The sequence below is a fragment of the Ambystoma mexicanum genome, chromosome 14 (genome assembly GCF_040938575.1).
Source record: "Ambystoma mexicanum isolate Mex_15411 chromosome 14, UKY_AmexF1_1, whole genome shotgun sequence".
Taxonomy (NCBI): domain Eukaryota; kingdom Metazoa; phylum Chordata; class Amphibia; order Caudata; family Ambystomatidae; genus Ambystoma; species Ambystoma mexicanum.
In genome coordinates this window covers 447,272,459-447,297,484 of record NC_090940.1, presented here as the reverse complement: position 1 = coordinate 447,297,484, position 25,026 = coordinate 447,272,459, and the positions used below count along the sequence as shown (strand labels likewise).

At 49.4% G+C, this 25,026-nt stretch overlaps 1 protein-coding gene across 3 annotated transcripts in view; it reads right to left on the bottom strand.

Moving 5' to 3' along the window:
* KTN1 (kinectin 1) overlaps positions 1-25,026 on the bottom strand; it is a 3,101,875-nt gene that overhangs the window by 993,610 nt on the left and 2,083,239 nt on the right. For all 3 annotated transcript variants that reach the window (XM_069637667.1, XM_069637665.1, XM_069637666.1), the window contains one exon: positions 16,833-16,870. In XM_069637667.1, coding sequence (XP_069493768.1) covers positions 16,833-16,870 — 38 coding nt within the window. The remainder of the gene's footprint in view (positions 1-16,832; positions 16,871-25,026) is intronic.

Below are 25,026 nucleotides of genomic sequence, written 5' to 3'. Positions count from 1 at the left end.
GTTACACTCACCTGACTCCCACAGAGGCGCCGGTCTGATCTGGGCTGCTGCGGCCTCCTCCAGTGTAATGCGTTGGGCCGAGATGTATCATTTGTCTGGCTGGTAGGAGTACTCTTCTGTGAATGGAGAAAGGGGAATTAACCACCCGTGGAGTTGAGCGTAAATTCCCCCCCACCCGCGTTGTTCTCCCCACGACCACCTCCGATGTCCCCTCTAAAGTCTCACCTTATGGTTTGAAAGGGTGAGCTCTCCATCCTGCTTCGAGCGCAGGGGCGCGTGATGGACCAGTTGCTCCACTGGTCGAAGGAATTGGTGAGTTCCAGGGCTGTTTTGACCCTCCGGCAAGACGCCGTAAGTATGCAGTTCGTAAGAGTTGAAATGCCTGACCATCACTCCTATCCAATCCTGTAATCTGTGGTCTTCTCCTTTATTCAGGTGCTGAGAGAAAACCAGAGTCGAGGAGTTATACCTCCGGCGGTAAACTTAGGTAAGTCTATGGCGGGAGGTGGCTCCCCTTGATTGTCCTTTTGATTCACCCTGTTGTGCTTTTGTTTCCCCTTAGGGGCCGGGGTACGGCGATGGTGCAGTGGGAGCTGCGCCGACCCGAGGAGAGGAATGGTTCCCCCGGTGGTAAATCAGGTAGGTCTTAGGGTGGTAACCAGTATTCCTCTATATGTTCCCTTGGCTCACCTTATTGTCTTTATCTCCCCCTAGGTGCCGGAATGCGGCGGGAACACGTGGGAGGCTGCGGTGAAACGTGAAGATGCTGCGAGGAACGGCGAGTGCAGCGTGGCACTGCTGCTGGCGATGCAACATGTTTAAAAATAAAGTCTTTCCTTCGGTTCGACGATGCGATGGCTCTGGAATCAGGTAAGAAGCTGGTAAGTGTTCTGGTTCTAACCTTTCTCCTTCTTTCCCTTGTTTCTAGGTGCTCCGGGTTCGAGGCGTGCGTGGCTGAAGTCTGGATGCTGCTGCAGGCACGGTGAGCGTTACGCTGCTGGATGCAGAATAAAGCGAAGCGTGTGCTGCTCTTCGGGCATGGTTTAAATAGCCTTTAAAGTAGTTCCAGTTAAGTATTCCTCCACTGCCACTACCGAGTGTCAAAAGAGTCCCTAGGTAAAGTAGTCCCTTCTAGGCCTCTTGAGGGCTTGGATCCCTTGCAGCATGGTCTGCATCAAGTAAGTCCAGGTAAGTTTTCCCCTTATGAGCCTGGCGCCAAAGGCGCCAGGACTATGTCCAGATGGCCCCTAACAGGGGTCGCTGGGCCTTTCCCCGGGAACGTGATGCCTTCTCCCGGGGCTGCTGGACCTGGTCTGGTTCCCCGGAAGTAGGCATCATGACACTCGCCGAGGCACCACAGGCAGACGTCGTGCAGGTCCGTAAGCGACATCTTGGAACCACAGTCACAGCACTTCTTGAAGCCCGACCTCGGGGTAGAAGAAGACAAAGACATGATTCTCACAATAAACCAAGAACAAAGAACCGATTCAACAGGAGAAGAACCGAGGCGCGCCGAGATTCCGAAGCGAACACGTTCGCGGAAAAAAACGGAACTGAGGCTACGGGCGTCGTGCGTCCTACATATAACATCCAGTGACGTCGGTGCTCGACGGAGGCCCTCGAGGGACAGCGTATCGACGTCATCGACGCAGGAGCCGAAAAAGCTTCCGAAGCAGCACAGCTGTGGTGATTACGGTCATAGATGTGGAATATGTCGGAGGACACAATCCCCTCGAATGAGAACATTTTGGGGTCTCATTCTGCTCATGGGAATATCGGCAAGACGTCTATCTAAATGTACTGGTCTACTGAAGTGGTATTTTTAACCCCGTTTTATCCAGCAACAATGAGTAGAAATCGCTTTCAAGAACTGCAATTTATGTTGCATTTCAATGACAACTCGGCAGCATTACCCAGAACTGACCCACATTTTGATAGGCTATTAAAACTTCAGCCATTTCTGAAGCACTTTAGTCAGCAATTTGCTGAGGTGTATGTTCCTAGCCAGAATATCTCCATTGATGAATCATTAATGTTGTTCAAAGGTCGGCTATGGTTCAAGCAGCTCATTCCGAGCAAGAGAGCACGATACAGGATCAAGGTGTACATGTTGTGCGAAAGTACCACTGGGTATGCCTTCAGCAGGGAAGTCTACACTGGAAAAGACTCCACCCTAAACCCTATGGGCTGCCCAGCCCATTTAGGGACAAGTGAGAAAATTATTTGGGATCTTCTTGCACCATTGCTCCACAAAGGTCACCATTTGTATGTGGACAATTTCTACATAGGAATTCCACTCTTCAAGGAATCGTACAATGTGGGCACACTGGCATGCGATACAATCCGCAGTAACCGCAAAGGCTTCCCCAGACAACTTGTGTGTAAGAAGTTGGACAAGGGAGCATGTATGTCATTGCGGCGGGATGAACTGTTGACAGTAAAATTCTGCAACAGAAAGGATGTGCACATGCCAAGTACTATTCATGATGAAAGTATTTCACTAGTCACTGTGTGCAGGCAGGCTCAGCAAGTGTGGAAGCCCAACTGCATTCTGGACTACAACAAGTACATGGGTGGGATAGATCAAGCAGACCAAGTGCTTCAGCCATACCATGCTGAACGCAAGTTGCGCAAGTGGTACAAAAAGTTGGCCATACACATTATGCATGTAGCTACGCACACTGCTTATGTGGTGTACCATGCAGCTGCTCCACAAAACAACCTCTCATTTCTGAACTTTGAAAAAGAAGTTGTACAATCTCTGACTATGGTCCACGTACAAATTCCCTCCTTTCCAGAGGTAGAAGATGTGGCCAGATTGCAAGATCGACACTTTGCTGATTATGTTCCTGCCACAGCCATGAAGACACAACCTTACAGAAAATGTAAGTTGTGCACAAAACAAGGAATGAGGAGGGATACTCGGGTGTACTGTCCCCAAAGCCCTTCCAAGCCAGCCCTCTGCCTACAGCCTTGTTTCCTTTTGTATCATACAAAGGAAAAGTATTGGGAGATCGACTGATTTCCGGGAATGCCCATCATTCCTTGAAAGGGACCCATAGGCTCTGAATTTGTGCATGCCGTACAAAGGTACGGCACTGCTGCTCCCTGCACTGGAGGTGTAACTTCAATAAAAATGCAACAGCATTTCAACTCACTTCACTGTATTTAGTGTGCCTTCACAAGCATTGCTAGTCCTGCTCTCTCCACTTGAGGCCTGCCTTGGAAAGGCACACCACTCCGGTACCTTTCACTTGAGGCCTGGCTGAGAAGGAAAGGTCAGTCTAGCTCCCTCTGCGCAAGGTGTGCCTTGCAAAGGAACGCAATTCTGGCTCCTTTGACTCCCTCCACTTGAGGCATGCCTTGGAGAAGAAAGGAACACCACTCTGGTTCACTCCCCTTTGGGGTGTCTTGGCAAGGTGTGCTAGTGCAGCTCGCTCCACTTCAGGACTGCCTTAGAAAAAAACATTAGTGAAGCTCCCTCCGCTTCAGGCGTACATTGGAAAGGAACGCAATTCCGGCTTCTTCCACCTGAGGCTTGCCTTACAAAAAAATGTCTGTCCCGCTCCCTGTACTGGAGGGGTGCATTGGAGAAGACGGGAAAACCATTCCGGTTCCCTCCACTCAAGGGAAGTCTTTTGAAAATAGTACACGCCACTTTGGCTCACTTCCTTGAGGTCCAAGTGTCATGAAAAAGGTACTTGGACACCATGTATATGGCGGTGGTGTCTTGCGTACCAAGTAACAACCTACCTTATTTTTTGTTTTACCTGAACTAATGGTATGTGTGGTGTAACTGAAATGTCTTCTGTAGGAATGACTTGGATACAATTGGTGTGAGTGAGGTAAAGCTACATAGTACATGCAGATGTCATTTCTGTGAATGCACTTTCCCAGCACTGCAGAAATGATTAGCATGTTAGAGGGTGTGTGTTTAGTGTGGTAGCGCACAGCAGAGTCGGCAGCGGAGACTTTGCTGGCTCACGGCGAATTCAAGAACACAGGCGTCCCTCGAAAGGACTTGCAAGCATAGATACGAGGTAAGATCATGCTGCTCTTTAGTCCGGTCCGTGGGATTACCTCATTTATATTGACTGAAAACATACCGGAAAGACGGCACTATGTTGAATGGTTGCTCCACCCGCCACCAGGTCAAAATCAGAGAAGAGGCTGCAATAGTACAAGCAGCTACTAGCGAAGACGAAATTACTGGTGTTGTGCCAATAGGTTCACTTCAGGCAGTGAAAGACTAAGAGACTAAAACAAGTTTGCTCCTCGGAGCTTGACAATCAATCCAATCGGGATACAGCAGATGTCCGGAATAATAAGAAAATGCTGGACGCAATGAAGGATGAGTCTCCTGCCCAATATGAATAGGACAACTTGTGAAGAGACTGGGGGTACACCGGAGATACCCAGTACTATGCACTGCAACAGCTCACATTCCCTGACACCTGAAGTTATTTCAAATGAAAAAACTGACAAGGGGTTTTGTAATATCACACAAAGTTTGACGATGCCTCAGAGTAGACATAAACCGGGACGTTTTACCCAGGGAAGGATTCAACCATACCTTGATGACTTGCAATATGAACCACCTTTTAGCAAGTGGGGACTCCCCAGAAAATACAATACAAAAAGCAGGGATTCCACCAGAAGTGGAAGTTAATATGGACTCTGCAAGTCTCGTGTATGCCGAAAATCTCTAGAATGTCTCCGCCTGGAATTCCTTATTACTCTAAATTTTTGGATGGATATAAGGAGCAGGTCAAAGGACTGGGACTTACTCACTCAAAGATAGGATCTCCGTATTTGGAGGACATTTTTGCCAAGCCACTCTATCCTCAATAAGCAAATCCTCAATGTCCTCAATGGCAGGAAGTGTCTATATCCTCGAAAGACAATGTGGAGCACCAATTCCAGCCAGTAGATTTTAACATGCTTGAAGATCAGCATTTGGCCCTAGTGGCCCGATTATCTTGGGACATTGTGGACATGAAATCCACAATTAATTGGCAAAGAAGGTGGAGGATGGAGATTTAATCCAGCTACTGGATCTATCAACTTATTCAGAGAACTTGGAGGATATTGACTCAAACAGCCAAAATTTATCCCACTCATGTAGAGGAAGGCACGCCCCCAATCCTGGGTTGCCAGGACGAGTAGAAGATACGGAGGAAGGGTGCCTCTGCCTCAGGGGACACTATGATCCTCTCAGAATTTACACCATCATTCCAAACAATGGAAGAAAAGCGACGTTGATAAGGAGCCTCTCTGCCCTCCTATCCTAAAGGAGGAGACAAAATTGCCACCTGGTATGGGAAGGAAAATGGATGCAAGAACGAGATCCTCCAAAAGGAAGCATATGTCTGAAAGACATACGCCAAAAGATCTTGCTGGTCCAACTCATGACGCCTCAGTGATGGTTGAGTGCATCATTCCCGCTAAGGATGGTTTGATTATTAATAGGAAGAATGCGCTGAAGCTTTAACACTACACTCCAGACTGCGTAATAATTCAGAGAACATTCAAATCGTCCAATTTGTGAATGAGTCATGCATGGACTGGGTAATCCATCTCTCTCTCTCATGGAAGCCTTAGACTTTCTGCCAATGGGATTTGAAATTTCAGAAAATCACCCAGCACGAGAAATGGATACGATGAAGAACAACAGTATTCAGGTCGTCGAAGAGGCTCTCTCTTTACAAAGACCTGTGAAGATTCAGGGCCTTCCGGGGCCTCTTACGCCTGAACCAGTGTTCCCTAAAAGAAAATCAGAAGAGTTACCTATTAAAGTCGCCCAAATACTAAACTTTCAAATCACATTTAAGCGAAAGAGTGTTAGTCCAAGGAAGATCATAGAAGAGGGTACAAGTTCTGCACTTCCCGATTCAACTCAGGATTGGTTTTGGCACGTTGGATCTCTAGGCTCTGTGCCCATTAATTAACAGTCAAAAGAAGATCATCAGCGTTGCTTTATTATTGGCTCCTGGTACACTAGAGGTTTAATGCATCTTTTTAACGAAGCCTGCATACTAAAACAACATAACATCCTTTGTTTTCCAGAGACATTGCTTACTACGGCCAAATATTCAATGTGTATGGGGTCTATAGAAATTATGCCATGAAGCGGAAGGTGGGGAGACCTTCAGCGGGCCTCTTGACTCAGATTAAACCGGGACAAGTTTTGGAAGTGATTAAATCAATAATTCCAAACGCTCAAGTGCAAATGACAATCGTATAAAGGGACATCGCAGGGCATGTGACTGCAAGTCTTTTTGTGGTGATCAATGTATACTGGAAACCTGCTGGTATTAGGGATGATCAACTTGTAAATTGTGTGATGTTGCCGATAGATGAGGTATACCTTTCAAAAATCGATCCTAAGATCTTGATATGTGGGGACATCAACATCAAGTGCCTTGATAAAGAGGGAGTGCCATTGACATTGGATGCCCTGACCAATAAGGGAAAAATCTGGGTTACAGAATTACACGAGAGAAACTTCTATATGATGGTCAGATACAGGGGGACACCCCGACTAGACCCACATGGATGAGGGGATCAGGAGGAGGGGCTGGACTACTTCTTTGCATCAGGGAATGGATTTACACCTAGCACCTCACTGAAGACAACATTGCTAGCTAATAGTGATCATCACCTCATAACCTTGTCTTTGTTAAATAAGCCTTGTCACACTAAGAACAAAATGAGGGAGCAGGTGGAGATTAATTATGCAGGAACCCGCTTAAGAATCCCCCCTAGAGCAGCAGCGGAAATTGTGGGTCGATATAGACAAGATGAGAAAACTCAACAATCCGTCCTCGATTATGATGGCCTGCTAATGAGTTTCTGCACCCGATTAAACAGTGACCCTAGAGATGCAGTAAACAAAATGCATTGTTATGATAAAGAAGTGAGGGATATGAAGGGAGTCTATCGAGCAAACTTAAGGAAATTGTAATACCTTGAGTCGGCCGATAGATTTACTCTTATTAAAAAAAGGTGACAAAAATATCAAAACTGTCTCCTCTCAACTAGGGCATTGCGACAAGAGGCAGATGCAGAAGCCCTATTGAAAATGCTTGTCAACAGAAATACAAGGGACTTATGGGCACTACTTAATAACAATTATGCTCACCAGGCAGCTACTATGGTCCAGATGGTAAAAGATGTAAAGTGGGTGTCCCATTTCTCGCCTTTGTTTTCTGAGGTAGAGAAGGCAACAAAGGGAAAACTGCCTCAGGTACCCAGAAAGTGGGCTATTGAATTTGACTGGGATGACATACTGATGCTGATAAAAAAAACTAAATGTCTCAAAAGCGGCCAGACCAGACAGTCTTAATAATATCCTTCGGCAAAACCCAGAAGAATGGGCATATTTCTGCTATATTCTCTTTAATCGCATCTTGAAAGAGGGGGAAATCCCTTACTCATGTAAGATGGCTCTGACAGTCCCAATTTCTAAGAAGAGATCCCAACAACAATCGCCCAATCGACCTTCTGGATTCTCTGGAGAAAATGTTTGCATAAATTTTGCTGCAAAACTTAAATGAGTGGGGGCGGAAAAAACAGGACATATTGATGAGAGGCAAGGAGGGTTTATTAAAGGAGTGGGCACAAATCTGAATCTCTTCCTGTTAAATGTTCTAAAACAAAAACATACCTTGCATTCATAGACCTGGAGAAGGCCTTTGACAGCGTCTCCAGAGCTCGACTATGGGACAAACGTATATCCTGGGACTGCCCTAGTGACCTGCTGGAAGCGGTTAGGGCCTTATACCTGAATACCAGAGTCCAGTTTAGGTTATCTAGTGAGGGCATCCTGTCAGAGAAAATTCCATCCTCAAGAGGTTTGAAACAGGGCTGCCCGTTGGATCCAACTCTATTCAACCTTTATCAGATCTGAAAGACTCTCAGGAAGAGATCAATTTATTTCCAAAGATTTACGCACAAGAGCTCCCATGGATAATGTATGCAGACGATCTTGTGTTAATTGATCAAACACTGATTGGTCTGCGAACGTCGTCTGAACCATCTAAGGTCATTCCTGGAGGAAAAGGGCCTCAAAACAAATGTCTGAAAAACTAAGATAATGACACTGTCCAGTGGGCAAGGAAAGCAAAGACCTAAATGTAGATGGCACGTGGGAGCTGAAAAGCTGGAGTGGGTAAACTCAATAACATATTTGGGAGCTGTTATTAATTCGAGTAGAATCGAAAAACAATGGATAGAAGTAATAACTCTTAAATGTAAGCGTCTGGCCTCAAGCGCAGATTTTTCATAAAAGATATGGGAAGTTTTCACTAGTACCAACGATCACCTTCTGTAAGTAGAAGGTGATTCCCATTCTCACATATGGAGTGGAGGTAGCCGTTTCCCTTCCTGGGACATTCTGGGAGAGAATGGAAGGCCTCTTCTGGAAAAAAGTCCTTAGATTTCCGAATAGTGTCCCGACCGCGTTCATTAGATATGAACTGGGTTTACAATCCATCAAGTTGATCTTTTTATGGAAAACTCTACACTATATCGGAAATGTACCGAACCAGATAGTCTTTGGCCCTGGGAAATTCTAAAGAATAAGCGGGTAGGGAGCCCACCATTGATGGTTGGAAACAAGATTGCAGGGAGGAATTGAATATTTTAGACATCACTGGAGATACGCTGGTGAGTAATCCCAAGAAAGTTAAAAAAAAAAAATATATAAAAAAAAAGGTTATGAGGTTAGATTGTATTGGGACCCTAGCAAAAAGATTAACATACAAAATGGCCTTGGAGATGGAGTGGGACAATAGGCCCGCTAACAAAGCCACAAAGCCCCAGTTTACATCTCGAAATTCCCCAGCCCTAAGGATCGGGACCTATTCATGAGATTAAGGCTAAACATCCTGCCAACTAAGGAGGTATTGAATTATAGGAAGCAATCTGATGCAACGGGCCGACATGTAGGTTTTGTAAGGTCCAAGGGAGAATAAAGTCGATAAAACACCTCTTGATAGAATGTCCTAAGTTAACCACATTAAGAATGAATCATTTATCTGACTCTGGTGCTCCATTTACACCATTAACAATGGAAGAATGTGTACTATGTTGTTAATAGGGGAAAACTTGTCAATGACGTTTGCTGCCTTGAAATTTATGGAAAATGTTTTAATGATGTAAGGACATTGAGGGTTGGTCTTTTTTTTGGTTGAAGTGTTTATGATTGGATAATAAGTTGGATGGATACAGTTGGTTGGTTCCTTTTTCATTTTTGAAATGTTTGTAATAAACCATGTCATAAAAAATAAAAAGTATCTGGCCTGTACACAGTTAACGCTGAAAGAATGTCCATCTCTTGAGACGTGACCAGGCTGCTGGCCTCCTGAAGGTCTATGGCTAGGTCCAACAAGTCTTCTCTCTCATGGTAGAACTCCTCCGGGAAGTCCCCGGCCCCACTAAAGTAATGGGGTTCTATCCAGAATAGGCTAGGATCTTCTTCATCAAATATGTCAGACATCTTTGGCATGATCCCGCCCCTTGGAAAATGGGCAATGTTTTTGGGAGCAGAGACATTAATGGTGCAAACGATACAAATGTTTTGAGGGGAACAGGCAGAGTGGAGGATTGAGCGGGAAACTATACGGATGGTGCCAGACCTGAATCTTCAGCGGAGCCCATTAACCTGGAGTGGTGACACCTTTTCTTTGAAGAGTTGCTAGGGAAGTAGGTCGCTTTCAATGCTTCTTTTTCTTCTGGTCTTTCCGGACAGGAAAGCATTTGTCCTCCTCCACTACCATCCTCCATTCTGAGCCCAGGGACTTTGTAGCAGTAAGTAAACAATTCTGCAGAAACCTCTGAACGGCCTCAGGGTTCATGGATTTGCACAACCTGCAATCCTGCAGATCGTATCTCTACCTAAACAGAACAGGCAGATCCTGTGGGGGGAGGGGCGGGGGGGGGGGTCCCAGACATTTGTTTCCCACAACCCAGGTATGTCTTAAAGTCTGAGGCATTCCCATAGTGCTGGTGAATAAGTTGGATCAAACTAAGGCATTCCCAAAGTGTACAGAGTGCACAGAGGTCAAAGGGCACTGTGGCTCTATATATACGGGCCCCTACGTCAGATTGCCCACCCTACTTGTAATAGTCCTAGGCCTGCCCCTTGGACCATTAACTTGTTAACCAACATTCATTTTTGCTAACCTGTTAAGACACCAATTCTCTTTGCATCAAGACCATATCTACTTTGTAATTGTATTTTACCACTTACTGCATAACCATTGAACCAACTTGTAAAACTAAGTATCACTTGTAACCATATTCTTAAGCTCAAGCGCCCAGATGCCTGAGGGTTAGGTGTGCTATATAAATGTAATAAATAAATATCGGGTGTGAGGCACACATAAGTAAGAAGTGGTGGTGCCCACGTGTAGATGAGCTGTACCCTCTAGTGGCAAAAAAAGTTTCAGAGGACAGCTAGCGCTGCAGAGAAAATATCAAAAATAAGGAATCTGTGGGAGGAAGGAATGCATTAGAAATGGCAAAGTGTTAAAACCAGTCCAAGGCCTACTACTTTGGAATTCCCTGGGCCCACGGCCCCAGTCATACACAGAGCCTCCCCTACCAACAAGGAAACCTAATTCCAATCAATCAACGTCACAACTAAATCTTTCCCCGCAACGCCCTAAGGTTGGTCTAGTCACCACTACCCAAAAAGAGAAAGATGCGACAAGAAATTGATATCACCAGTCAACCAAGTGGCATATCTGACTATCTGCATCCAAAAAATCCTGCAAGGGGACTCTGTTTCATTTTCGATACTCACTTAGATGAAAACAATAGGAATAGGTGTAAAGGCGATATTTGGGCATTGTACAATAATTAACAGTTACTCACCGTAGTGACTAGAGTACTCAGTCACTAGACCTCTTTCATCCATTGTTGTGACCTTCACCCAACATGGGGACGGTACCAGAACCTTTGGCAGTGAAAACCTGAGCTGCCCCTTTAAATTTAGTATAGCGCTCTCATCCCCCCCTTCCCCCGAGGCCCAGCCCTCCTGCGACTCACCTCAGTCCCCTTTGAAATCATCTGACGATTAGATACCTGGCCAGGCTTGTTACATATTAGCCATTGGCATACTAGCAGGGGAAGGCGGGTGGGACATATGGAGGAAAGGGGACTAGGGGCTATGAGTACGCTTGTCACTACAGTGAGTAACTAATTACTCATACGTCCCGTCCCCTTTCCTCCATCCATCCATGTGGGTGATTCCACCAAACAAGAACATAGGGTGGAGCTGTGATAACCTGTCTCATATCTAGGACTAAGCAAAAAGGTTCTTCAGAACCGCCTAACCAAACTCGGCATCGCGCCTGGAGCTGGTTGTCCAGTGAGTAGTGCTTACAGAAGGCCGACGGAGCGGCCTAAGTAGTCGCCATGCCGATGACATCCCAAGAAGCAGGTCTCTCAAAGGTGAAGGCTGTGGCCTTGGCTCTGACCGCATGGGCATGAATCCCCTCAGGAACAGGTCTGCACATGGCCGTGTATGCCTCCGAAATGGCCTGAACAATCCAACAGGCGATGGAAGCCTTGGAAGTCTTGTAAGTCTGAGAGCGGGGGGAGGGCTGGGGGGGAGGGGCCCAAAAGCCCCAAATTATGCCTCAGATTTCTAGAAGGATTTTGTCAGAGAGAGAGAACATTTCAGGACTCTCTTGAGGTCCAAGGAATGTAGGGCCCTCTCTGACTGCAGGTTCAGGAAGAACACTGGCATTCAGACCTCTTGATTCAGATGAAACGGAGAGACCACCTTTTCCAAGAAGTTTGAGTGAGTGCACAAGATGACCCTGTCATTGTGAAACGTGGTGAAGGGCTTGCATGAGGACAATGCCTGCAGCTCACTAACCCAAAGGTGAGAGCCACCAGTAAAACTGTCTTTAGTGTCACCAAGTGGATGTCCACAGAGGCCATCGGCTGGAAAGGCTTGCGGTGAAAATCTGCAAGAACCACATTGAGGTCCCAGACCCAATGGCTGCCAAGTAAATGTGGCAAGTATCCAGCTGAACTTCAGAACGAGCCAGGTGTGCTGAAAAGCCAGTATGTCATCCAGAGGACAGGTGACCAGGTCCAGACCCTTGTCACGAGCCAAATGGCAGAAACTAGTCCATTTACTCTTATACTGGGACCGAGTCAAGGGCCTACTGGCCTGCTGAATGATGTCCCAGTTGTCATCCGAAAATGTGAGCATGTTGAAGCCTCAGCTGGTCAAGGAACCAGGCCACTAGGCCGGATCCGGATGTTCCACCACCACCCCCTTCCCTGCTGCATCAGGAATCCTCTGCTGCAGATCGGAAGGTGGATGGGATCCTGGGAGCAAAACTGCAGCAGATCAAAAAACCAGTGTCTCGAAGAGCAGTAGGGGGCAACAGGATGAGGCTGCAACCCACCGAAGCACAAAACTAGCAGAGGGTCCACTGGCGCAAAGAGGTGGGAGGGAACGCATAACACCTGCGGCTGTCCCAACAGATCTGGAAGGCATCTCCCACAGACCCCGACCCTGTCCTGCCCATGAAGCAAACTGGGGGCAATTTGAATTCAGAGGGGATGCAAACAAATCCTGGTCTGCGAAGCCCCAATGCTGGAACAGGGGCAACAAGGGGTCAGTATGCAACTCCCACTCGTAGGTGTTGAACCCCAAGCAGCTCAGCTGGTCCACTTCTGCATTGCTGTCGCTTAGGAGGTGGACTGCTGAAATCCAAACTCCCTCCATCAGGGCCCATTAACAGATCGATACCGCCACCATGAACAAGAGATGAGGAGGTCGGGGGGGGGGAACAGGTGCCACCCTGCTTGTTCAATTAAAACATTGTAGAATTGTCCATCCTGACCAGAACAGACCTGTCCCTGATGAGGGGTAAACCGCCTTCAGGGCCAGTCCCACTGCCCTATGCTCAAGCAGATTGATTTTCAGGAGGGCTTCCGTCCTGGACCATGCACCATGAATCTCATAGCATGCCACAGTAGCCCCTCAGCCCGAAAGAGAGGAGTCCATTGTCATTACCAGGGTAGGCTCCAGTCGGGTGAAGGGGGCTCCCATAGACACATTGCTGTTCATAATCATCCAGCAGCAAAGATCGGACAGTAGAAACAGTGGTATTGGGATCCTGTCCAACTGAGACCCCGGCTCCTGATTCCAATTGGCCACCAGGTGGAGCTGGAAGAATCTCATCTTGAGGTGAGCGTGCTGTACAGTGAGCACGCAGGATGCCATCAGGCCCAGAACATGCTGTAACCACCATGCTGAAGAGGTTGAGTTGGCGAGAAAGTGCCCACTGCCTTGTGGAGAGACAGGAGCCTCTTGGGCTTAGGGAACACCCACTGAACCACAGTGTCGCAATGCACCCCTTGGAAGACCAGATACTGAGATGGGCACAACTGTAACTTCCTGTAGTTGAGGGAGAACCCCAGCTAATGAAGGATATCTGCCAATCTCTGGCAGGAGTGCAACACCCCCTTGGTTGACCCCAACCTCACCAGTCAGTCCAAGCGGAAAAGGCCTGCCACTACGTTAATCAACTTCGCGAAGATACGAGGGACCGATTTCAGGCCTAAGGCAGGACCTTGTACTTAAAGTGGTACAACATAATCGTGAACTGCAGAAACTTCTGATGCGGATGGTAGATGGGTACATGCAGATATGCATCCTTGAGGTCCAGGGAACACATTGAGTCCCCTGCACACAGACTTGGCTATGTACACAGGAGTAATCATCTTGAAGCGTTCCAGCGGTAAAGACAGATTTAGAAATGACAGGTCCAGGACAACCCTCAGGCCAGCCTGGTTTTTCTTGGGTACGGCACAAATCCTGGAATAGTACCCGAAGTCACTGTCTGAAAGAAGAAGAAACGGTTCTATCGCATGCATCTCCAAGAGAGCAAGGACCTCCCATAAAAGAGGCAGGGACCCGATCTGACGAAGAGCAGGAGAGGATAGTAGAGGCAAAGGAAGGGGAAGACTGAAGCCCGTGGATACTACTGATAGGATCCACGGGCTGCTGAAATGACGCTTTCAGGTGTCCTGGAAAAGAACCAAATGATCTACCACATGCGAGCTGTGTTCTCTGACCTAGACGTCAGTGCGCCTTGGCGTCAGAGGCAGGGGGAGGGGGAGGGGAAAAACCCACGCATAGTCCTCTGCTGCTTCCTCCTGTTGTCGCCGGGCGGCCTGTCAGGCTTCAGTGTATCACAGGTCCGAAAAACCCTTGAAGCTGGAAAAAGCTCACGATTTAAACTCGGTCCTGCTCTGGGACCAAAGGAAGGATTTCTGTCCAGGTTTTGGCAGAATGGACAAGCACTTGGCGGTCTGAGTGGAGGTTTTCTTCCCGTCATCGGTTGAAGAATGAAAAAGGTGCACGACCTTGAAGGGCAGATCCAGGATCCTCTCCTGCACGTCAAATGAAAACATTGTGGCGTGCATCCAAACCAACCTTCTCATTTCGACACCAAGGCACAACCCTCTGCTGGCTGTGTCTTTGGGGGAGACCGAATCCATGAGGTCTTGCGCAACGGCCCGGGTATCTGCCAGACCGGCCTTGAAGGAGGCTTGCTTGTCCGAAGGGAGAATAGGCAGAAATTCCCTGAGCTTCTGATTAGCCTTAGCCAAAGAGCTTCTGCGTAGGCTTTCTGCAGATGCAGTCCAGAGATGGAATAACCGGGCTTTCCCAAAGACTCAAGAACCTTGTCCTCCTTGGAAATACAACTGGAGGTGGCTGCCATGGAGGAAGACGATGAAAACGATGGTTTAGAATATAATGAGGCCGCAGCCACCACTGAAGAATGCGGCTGTGGGTGGGAGGCCAGGAGGACTGGCTCCACGTCCATCAGCCTGAACCTGCTGTCCAACTTCTTGTTCATCTAAGCGCTGGCTTCTCCCAGACCTTTCGCATCAACTGCAGGACATCCTTCTGGAGAGGGATGCCAGACCTCTGCTAGCACTCCAGATTCCTGAGGAGGACACAGGTGCCAACGGGGTCCCCCTAAGTCTGGCGCCAAAGACTGGTCCAACAGCTGTTGAGTGCGAGATGTTGATGGTACATGAGGAGGTGGGGGGTCTGAACATCCAGAAGGGCCTGGACTGGGGGAGGGAGCAGCGCTGGAACCGGCAGTACTGGAAGAAAGGAAGGGGTACCCAGAGCCGGGGAGGCACCACCTGATGGATGAACTTCACTATATCCTTCAGGAGCCCCGTCATCTGAGGGAAACACATGAGTAAGAGGAAGCGCTTGAAGAAGCGATTCTCACTAGCCGCCGGTTACCTAGGGGATCGGCATTCCGAGGCGCTGGGCCTCCGCTCCAGGTCAAAGTGCTGGAGCCGTAAGGCTGCGATGGGTAGATGTATCCATGAGGAAACTAGATGCCTGGATGATATTATCCGCTGCTGCTTCCAGAGGGAAGGGTACTGAGATCATCTCGTTAAGCCCATTTAATGGGCAAAAACACGGGCAAGCCCCGAGTTGGAACCAAGATGACTGCCGGCCTGGCAGGCTCTGCCACGTGCCTCTCCATCATTTTGAAGCCTTTAGCCATGCCCTGGTCGAGGGACGCGAAGGCCGTGAGCAAGGCAGGTTCTCATACACGGGAGGATACAGCTCGAGCCTTACACCCGAAGGGGAAGCGTCGACCTCAATCACTCTTGTAGGCGCTGAGCCCTCGGCCAGCTGGTCTGTAGTCGTAGCGCCATGACTCGTGACCTCGGAGCGAGCTTCGGCAGTCTGAATGCCTTTGGCACCTGTGCTGCTAGCCGTGCTGCATCGAGCCGAGGACAGACTCTTGGAGATGGCACTCGGTGATCCCTTACCCCCTTGGGGTTGAAGAAGAGGACAAACTTGATCACCCTTCCGAGGACAGCCGGTAGGGCACCTGAGCCCCTCAGCTTGGGATCCGATAGCCTGGACGGCCTCAGGTCTGCCCACGGAGCGCCCAGAAGAGCCCCCGGACCCCCCAGGGCTTGGGAGCCGGTAGCCATAGAGGCCTCGGGCCTGCCAGAACCTGAATCCGAGGAATCCCTGTCCGTGGGAACCCCGGGGAAGGAGTCACCGCAAATGGAGCCATGTTGAACAGAGGGCCTACCTTGTCTTGACAAGAGGTCCTGGAGACGAAATCCTTAAGGTGGGGCGGAGGAGAAGTGTGGAAGATCTCCCTTCACCACGACGATTGATTCTTCAATGCCCTGTGACCGAGAGCACTGAAAGCTAAACACGTGTCCCAACGGTGGTTGTGCCCCAAACAGTAAAGACAGAGTGCATGGGGGTCTGAGGTCTGGAACGAGCGGTCGTATGAGGCACATCTTGTGAATACTCCTGCAGCTGACATGTGCCGGGTGGTGGCGAGGCACCTAAGAGAATTTAAATAAGATTGAAAAAACAAAACTGGAGCAACGGAAAGCTAAAAAATTCTTTGCGCTGGCTGCCAGGTCAGACACCGTCCATGCAGAAAACGGTACTGAGTTGAGATGCCGGAGGGTGGGGCCTCAGCAGGGTGTTCCTGTGCGCGAGGCCATGCCCCCTGTACGCTATACTAAATATAAAGGGGAAGCTCTATTTTTTCACTGCCAAAGGTTCTGGTACGAGCCGTATGATTATAAACATTTTACCTAGCTCAGTCGACATGCTAGATCTGATAGTTCTAAACAGAAATTAGAATATCAAACTAATTTTACCTGATGGAAAAACATTAATATTGCATAAAGTATCAAATAATAAACAACTAAATAGTCATTGAAGTTAAACAGGACTGAACTAGAAAGTACATGGCTGGCCACTAGTGGTAATAAGCCTTTTTAGTTTTACTTACACGTTCAGTAGCTCTTCACTTTGGGCTCTGCAAGACTCCTGAAAAAATACATCAGAAAGAAAATGACAATTTCTCAATGGCTAAGCTTGCAAAAATATTCAGAAAAAAGCATGAATATAACAGCAGTATTTTGCAACATCCATATATATGTATTGTATTGGAGATTACATTTATCAGTAAGCAATTGGGAGTCAAGCAGCACGATTTGTGTGTGTGAGACAGTGATGGTGTTTGCAGCAGAGACCCCATCACTGATGTGCTAGGGCAGAGTGAAGAGGAGAGATTCAACCAATATCTTGTGGATTAGTGTTTATGCCACCCGAAGTCTTCTCTGAAGCATTGTCAATCACTTGCTGTACATTTGGGAAAGAAGTGGCATAGTGTTATGGTATATTGGGACTGGCCTCTTTCACTAAACTATTTACTGATAGGCCGCCCTTTCCGAATGCACCACTTCCCTGTACAGGTGCAGGGACCCTATACCCCAACTTTTTTGAGACTGCTCTTCTGAAAACAAATCAGGCAGATTTAAGAACCACACACATTTTCTTTCTTCACTTCTTTCTTATATGTAGATGTAGATAGTCACTTTTTTTTGTTTTCAAAAGAGGGGTAGGTTGGCATGGCGATGAGGAATCTGTGGGAGGAGATTCCATAGGAAGAATATTACCGTCAATTAGTACCCGGCACGCGCTGCGCACCGGGAATACAACGTGTGGATTGGCTTTTTTCCGAGCCATACCACACGGTTTTCCCGTGTACGCCGTGCGTGCCGGGTACTCTGTTCCCGGCGAGGGGCGTGGCAGCCCCTTAGCCAATGAGGAGGCTCGAAACAGGGCAATCCCGGCTCCGAGCCTCCCCATGGCTGGAGGCTGCCTTCGTCCCCCGCCGGTGACCCAGGTAAGTTTTTTTTAATTTTTTTTCCTCCGAGCCCCTCCCCTGTAAACTATCCCCTCCCGACCCTCCCAACCCCACGTACCTTCTTTTTTCTTGGAGCGAACGCACTGGAAACACCGTGTCCGCTCCCGATGGCCGCCATGGAAAGGGAAAACGGACTACGTTTTCCCTTTCCCGGCAGCCATTTTTTAGCAATTATTTTTTTTTGTTTCGTAATGCAGCAGCGCTTCAAAACAGAAAAAAAATCCCATTAGTACCCCGGTCTAACGGGCCGGGGTACTAATGGCTATAAGACCCTCGGCGGCGGGCCAATAAGACCCCCGGGGCTTTGTTAAGGCCCTCGCTACGCTCAGGCCTGTAACTACGGCCCGGGAGAATGACCTGGGGTGATATTGGCCCGCCGCCTCAGGTCTTATTGACACAGTAATTTTTCCTTCAATGGATTGCACCCTCCGACAGATTCATCTAGACAAGACTCACACAGCAGTACCCAGAGATAGGAGGGGTGAAAGCAAATCTTAAGAGAAATTTCGATAGAACCGCTTGACCAAAATGGGCATCCCAACCATCTTATAGGGCAAGGCAGTAGTATTTAGAAAATGTATGCAATGAGCGTGTTGCCGCCTGGCACATTTCTTTAAAGTGCACCCATCCCTGCAACACTGACAAAGCTGTAACTCCTCTGGTAGAATGAGCCTGGCGCCCTGGTGGAATCTCTTTGCCAGTCTGGTCATAGGGCTCTGTAGTACAGAGTACTACTCAGCGGTGTAGGATCTGCTTGAACACTGCATGACCCAACCGTGCCTGGGAAAGGGAAATTAATAGGTGATCGACAAAGCAAACAGAGCTGTTCTGGCTCCATAAAAACTCAATGGGGGTCATTCCGAGGTTGGACGTAAGGGAAAAACGATGCTGGTAATGGATTACCGGCATAGTTTACCACTACGGGCTATTCTGACCAACCAGACCGCTATTTACGGTACCGTAAAGTACGATGCAGTAAATAGCGGTCTTGGGTCATGCGCACGACACGCCATGCCGATATTAGCGACATGGCGTAAACCGGAGCTGATCACAAGTAATGCGCACATGTAAATAACGGCCTCCTGAAGCCCATAAAGTACCTTACCGGCATGGAGTACATACAGGCATCTCAGAGAAGGTGTTAAGAACCTTGAGCAGTGTTTCCCAGAGCCACAGGTACACACAATCAGCACAGGTGTAGGCAATGGATTCTGCCACAGCAGAAAAGGATCACACCCACACACCACACCCCCTCCCACACAAAGATGATACCAATAGTGGTAGCATTACTGAAGCAGGAGGCCCTGCTTGCAAAGCCTCAACTACAATAACACCACCAACACCACCAGGCCCCACCACAGAGGAGACACAGGAAGAGAAGGAGGGTGAGACAGGTCCAGCATGCACCACCAGTGCAGCCACCGTTACCACCCCTGCAGCCCCCAATCCCACGCATCAGGTCCAGTCCTTCAACCTAACCCCTGAGCAGATCCACACCCTGTAGCAGCTTGACTGTGACACCATCACCACCACCATAGTCGACCTGAGACATGACAACATAGTGAGCATCGTAGAAATACGCACCGCCATCTCCCCTTCAACTGAAGGTGGTGTCTGAGCTCCACTTCCATGCCACAGGCACCTACCAGCACACAGTGGGGCACATGCATGGCATATCATAACCGTTCATTTCACGGACACTGAACCAAGTGCTGGATCACCTCCTCAAGCACACAAGGGACTACAAATCCCTCCCATGGACTACCCAGGAGATATACGATACAAAAGTTGCCTCCCATGCACTGGCAGGCATGCCAAATTGCATAGGTGGCCTTGACTGCACCCACATGGAGTTGACGGTCCCGCATGGCATGGAGGTGGCGTATCGCAACCGGAAGCAATACCACTCCACCAACGTGCAGACGGTATGCAACGCAAGCAAGATCATCACACATGGGTGGGGCCGACATTCAGGATCAACTCATGACTCAATGGTCCTGCTGGACTCCACGCTACCTCGCTACATGGAGCGACATGCAGGACGACGTGCCTGGCTGCTTGGTGAGTTGCCGGACTGTGCCATGGCAGTGCATCGGTGTCATGAGGTGGGTGCCTGCAACCTCAAACCGGGTGGAAATATTGACGCCAGTGCACGATGTGCACCCCATCAAACACTGTGCCACAGAGCCAGTGTAACTGCACATGACTACAGAATTCCACATTGATGAAGTAAGGCCCACACCTAACACTACACGACCAACAGGTGACAAGGCCACATCCCACAACACATGCACCACTCATCGGCGGCCCTCACACACCGTAAGGGCACGTATGAAAACACACTGCATATGCACTATGTGGCTGCCTCCAGCATATCACCACACCGGAGAGTCATACCTGGGAGTGGATTGAACTGAGGCCGCAGTGATACCACACCGCATCACCGGTTCGGCACACCCATAGGAGTGCTGGAAGTCACCATAGTACGGATCAGTGCAGTATGATGAATATGCTACTGACTACAGCCAACACACCCAACTACGGAATCTCACAGTACACAGCACTTCAAGGATCTTACCCCAAGACTGCTGCATGCATAAACGATGCTTGTTCTACAAGATGTGCGTGCCATAGTCCATAGACCATCTCGAAGATGCTACCCCCTACATCATTCCATTGCACAGGACACATAGCGGGGCCAGGAATGGGGTCAATGCATCCATGGACAAGTGCGTATGGGCAGAAATGACCTGCTGCCATGTAAGACTAGTTCAGTTGTCCACCATGAAAGTCCAAACACTTACCTTAATTCCCTACACATGCCGGTGATGTTGGCTGTCCCTTCACGCCGTGGCTCAGGACCCCTGTCAGAAACCCACAGAACAGGCCCCAGGAGGCCTACAATATTGCCCATACCCGTGCATGTGTGGTGATTAAGCAGGTATTTGGCCTGTTGTAGGCACGAATAAGTTGCTTCAGCCGGTTGGGTGGGGCACCCATCTACTGCAATGAGAAGGTGTCCAAGCCCCCCATGTCATGTGTAATGCTGCACAATATGTGCATCCCTTGGAACGTGCCCTGTCCCCTGACATGGGACTGCTACCACCAGATGATGAAGGGTAGGAGGAAGGGGCAGGACAACATCATGGTGCCGATGCACAGGAGGGACATGCCATGTGGCAAACATTGATTGGACATTAAAACCGAAACACGTCAGCAGCGTGTGTCATGACATGGGGACATAGGGCACTGGGTGTGGGGATACATGTACACCATGCACTGTCAGATATCAGAATACACATGCTCAATGATGAATGTCCACACAGGTTTACCTTTGCAACACAAACAGTGTATTGAAATTGTACCTGCATAAGTGTATAACAAACCCTCCACCACCCCACCGCCCCCCCCAACTCCCCAACACACCCTCTTCACCCAACTCCCCAACACACCCTCACTCCCCCCCAAATCCCCAACAGTAGTCCCATGGTGTCTGTCTAGGCCACATGTGGCAGGTATGCAAGTTACTCTGTGCTCCCGGGGCCCAGGATAGCCAATTCCCGGCGGTGCTGGGAACGGAGTGAACAACGCAGTGGGCTCGTCCGGGTTGAGTGACTGGTCGAGGGGGTGTCCTCATGCTGAGCCGGCTGAGAAGGACGCGCAGCCTCAAGGGCATCAGCAATGCGTCCGAAGCCTTCACATAGGCGGTTTGTGCTGTCCGTCACCACCTGCCGCATTGCCCTTCGTTCCTCCCGCCACTCCTCCCTGCCCAGGCGATTGTCTTGCATCACCTCGGTGATGAGGGCAGTGAGCTGCCCTGCACACTGCGCATCAGCTGATGGGGTGTTGTCCCTGCAGGGGATTTGGGATTCCAGGCCCTGACAGGGCTTCAGCTGGGGGACTGGGCACAGGATTGGCCTGTTCCTGGGCTTCTCCACGGGCACATCGGCCAGGTGTGTCTGGCTCCCCTGAGTCGCTGCATGACACCTGTGGGTAGTTGCTGGCCTCTGGGGTGTGGACGACTGGGTATGTGCCCTCTGCCGCTCCACAGGTGGACAAGGGGCTGTCCACGGTTTCCAGGGGGGCCGTGGCTGCCACCTCCTCAGAGATGCTGGGCTCCTCAGACCTTGTGGTGGACAATGTACCTGCCGCCAATGCAAGGAGGGGTGGGGGTGGTGCACCCTCCATGGGCCTTGCAGGAGCCAGTGTAGGTGTGTCCTTCCTGGCTGGGATGAGGCGGACCCTGCCTTTGACCCTGGAGGTGGTGGGACAGCTGGTCTCGTGGTCCTCGCTGTCATGCTCACTGTCTGTGGGGGTAGAAGAGAGGGACGGCATGAGTGATGATTTGAGACGCAACTTACATTCATGGCTCCATTCACATATTCAGTAATTTGGGGTTTATGGGCATTTCGGTATGCAACAGCACTACATTCTATTTATGGGTGTGATATGTATGCAGGTGTCCGTGTCACTCATCCTGGCCGGGTACTGTGCAGCCTGACTCGCACACTGGCTACACCAGCTGCACAGTGTGCATCATGGGATTTGCCAGTTCGTGCACTATATGTGATGTGCGTTATGCCCTTGCACTTGGAACTTGCTTGGGTCACAGTTGGTTCGGCATGATTTTAATGGGTGGGGAGGGCACCAAGCTGTGATTCCTTGGCCGGGACTTGGGAGTGTATATCATGGAATTGGCATTGGCAGTGTTGACTTTGGACACTCGCCTCAATCAGCGGACGATGGTGCCCCAGACTCCATGTTGCCGACGCCTTCTATTGATTCCTGTCCGATCAGGCCGGCACACGTCTCCTCCCATGGCATCAGTTTCATGGGGGAACTTGGGCCCCCTCTGGTCTTCTGTGCCTGGCTGCGGTTGGCAGAGAGGATGCTCCGCACCCTCAGCCGCAGGTCGTCCCACCGCTTGCGGCAGTCCTTGGAGATGCGGGGGGTGGTGCCGACAGCGCTCACCCTCTGGGCCACTAGTGCCCAGATGTTGTTCTTCCGGAGCACCGGCTCTCTGCGCATGTCCCCGCCGAACACAATGTCAGCGTGCTCCTCAAGGGTGTCAACCATGATCTGCAATTCATCCGGGCTGAATTGCTGCTTGCGGAGCCGGTCTGCTGTCTTCTTGGGTGCTTTTGGCATTCCTGCAGATTCTGATGGCCTTTTCCAGGGTTCAAAATGCTGCCAGGTGTGCTGCCTGTTGAGGATGGCAATGGATTGTGTTTTTAAAGATGGCCGCCGCGCTCCTTCCCGTTCCTGTGCGATGACGATATTTCCGGTTCCGTTGTTAAACGGTGGCTGTAATTTACGGCCACCATTATTTACGGACATCGCTGTTTCCACTTTGTTCTATGGCGGTATTGTTAAGTACGGTGTGCTTCATGCCGGTAAGGGCTTTTCCGGGCCCTTTTGCGGCATGGTGCTAGGTACTTTACTGGCATGGCGCAAAGCTTGTGCCCGCGAAGGCGTAATAGGCCGCAGTTAGCGGTCTGTTACCAGATCGGACACGTTGTTTGCTCCATGCCGGTAAAGCCCGGTACTTACCTCCAACCTCGGAATGACCCCCAATGTCCTCTTAGGATCCAGCCTGTGCAACCTCTCCTTTGGAAGGATGGGAAGGGGAAGAGAATACTGGCAACTTAATTTTCTGATTTATATAAAACTCATATTGAAGTCCATTGGTGGAACCACAAATTGCATAAGTGGAAAGATGTTTGTTATGCCCATCCAGAATTGGGAGACCAATGGAATAAAAAAGAATTAACCTTGCACTGGGGACCTTCTGAAAATCGAAAGGGCCAAGAACTGCAAAAACGTCTGACCCACACAACATGGAGTCATTACCCCTCACCCTGCCCCATTCCTCACACTTTCTCCTTCTGCATGCATAAATGAACCTTGTAGAACCTCTGCAAGGAGGCAACATCTTATTTTGTCAATTACATCCAAGCCATCAGACCTTATCCTGTTGACAGCCACACATGAGCAACCCCCCCCCCCACATCCCCCCAAGAGGGATAGCAAGTCTGCCTTCAAAGGAAGTCATTTAAGTGGGAGGATGGCCGACCCAAGCAGGTCCTGGTACCACAGGTAACAGCTACTGTGCGCCCATTATGGGGCAATCAGAATCATGCAAGACCTGACACTCCTCAACCTCCTGAGAGCCAAATGGACGAAGGGAATTGGCAGGGACACATAATGCAGCATAACGCTACACTCCACCAAGAAAACGTTCTCCAAAACCCCCCTCAAACAAATGTATGCACTTCCTTTCTTCAGTCACAAAAAGATCAACTGGTAGGGTTTGACAAAGGTCAAAGCACCCACTTTTATTTTATTTTTTTAAATAGACTGATCAAACACGCAAAAGCACCAACCATTCCTTATTCCACTACCACTCAGCCAAAAGAAGTTTATGAAAAGCTAAAAAAAACTTCCTTTGCAAAGTAGGTATGGAGGGCGATGAGGTATTTGAGCTGGGCTGATCCAAAAGGCTGAGCAGTTCCGAGAACTATGGCTTCGCCGGCTAACAAGGAGCTAGCAGAATGAAACTGAGGTGCACGGGACTCCCTTATCTTGCAGATTACCCTGTGTATCAGGGGAATGGGAGGGAAGGCATATGAGTTCATATTGTTCCACTGTATCTGCCTTGCATTGCATTGCCCAGAGAGCCCCAGCCCTGTCCCTGCCAGAACACAAACTGGGGACACCTCCTGTTGGACCAAGTGGCAAAGAGATCAACCTGAGGATGACTCTGTCGAAGATCCCCTGAAGGACCTGATCGTTCAACTGCAATTCGTAGTTTTTTTGCACCCAGCCTGCGTAGCCTGTCTGCCTCCAGGTTGGACTCCCCCGGGATGTTGATTGCTGCAAAGTGCATATTGTTTACCAGAGCCCACTCCCAGATGTTGACTGCTAGAGTGCAGAGGGGAGGAGACCTGGAGCCACCCTGCTTGTTGATGAAATACATGCAGGAGGAGCGGTCCGTTTGAATGAGGATCGTCTTGCCACTGATCATAGGGAGGAAGGCCTTGAGAGCAAGCCAGATGGCCATCAACTCGAGATAGTTGATGTGGGCCTCCAGCTCCTGATGGGACCAAACCCCATGGATACTGTGGATGTCCAAGGTCGCTCCCCAGCCATCTAGGAATGAGTACGTGGTGATGGCAATCTGCGGTGCTGGTTGCGGGAAGGGCCTACCTATCCGTAGGTTGTAGTCCGTGCTCCACCAGACTAGGTCCTGGTGGAGATTCAGTAGGATGCTGAC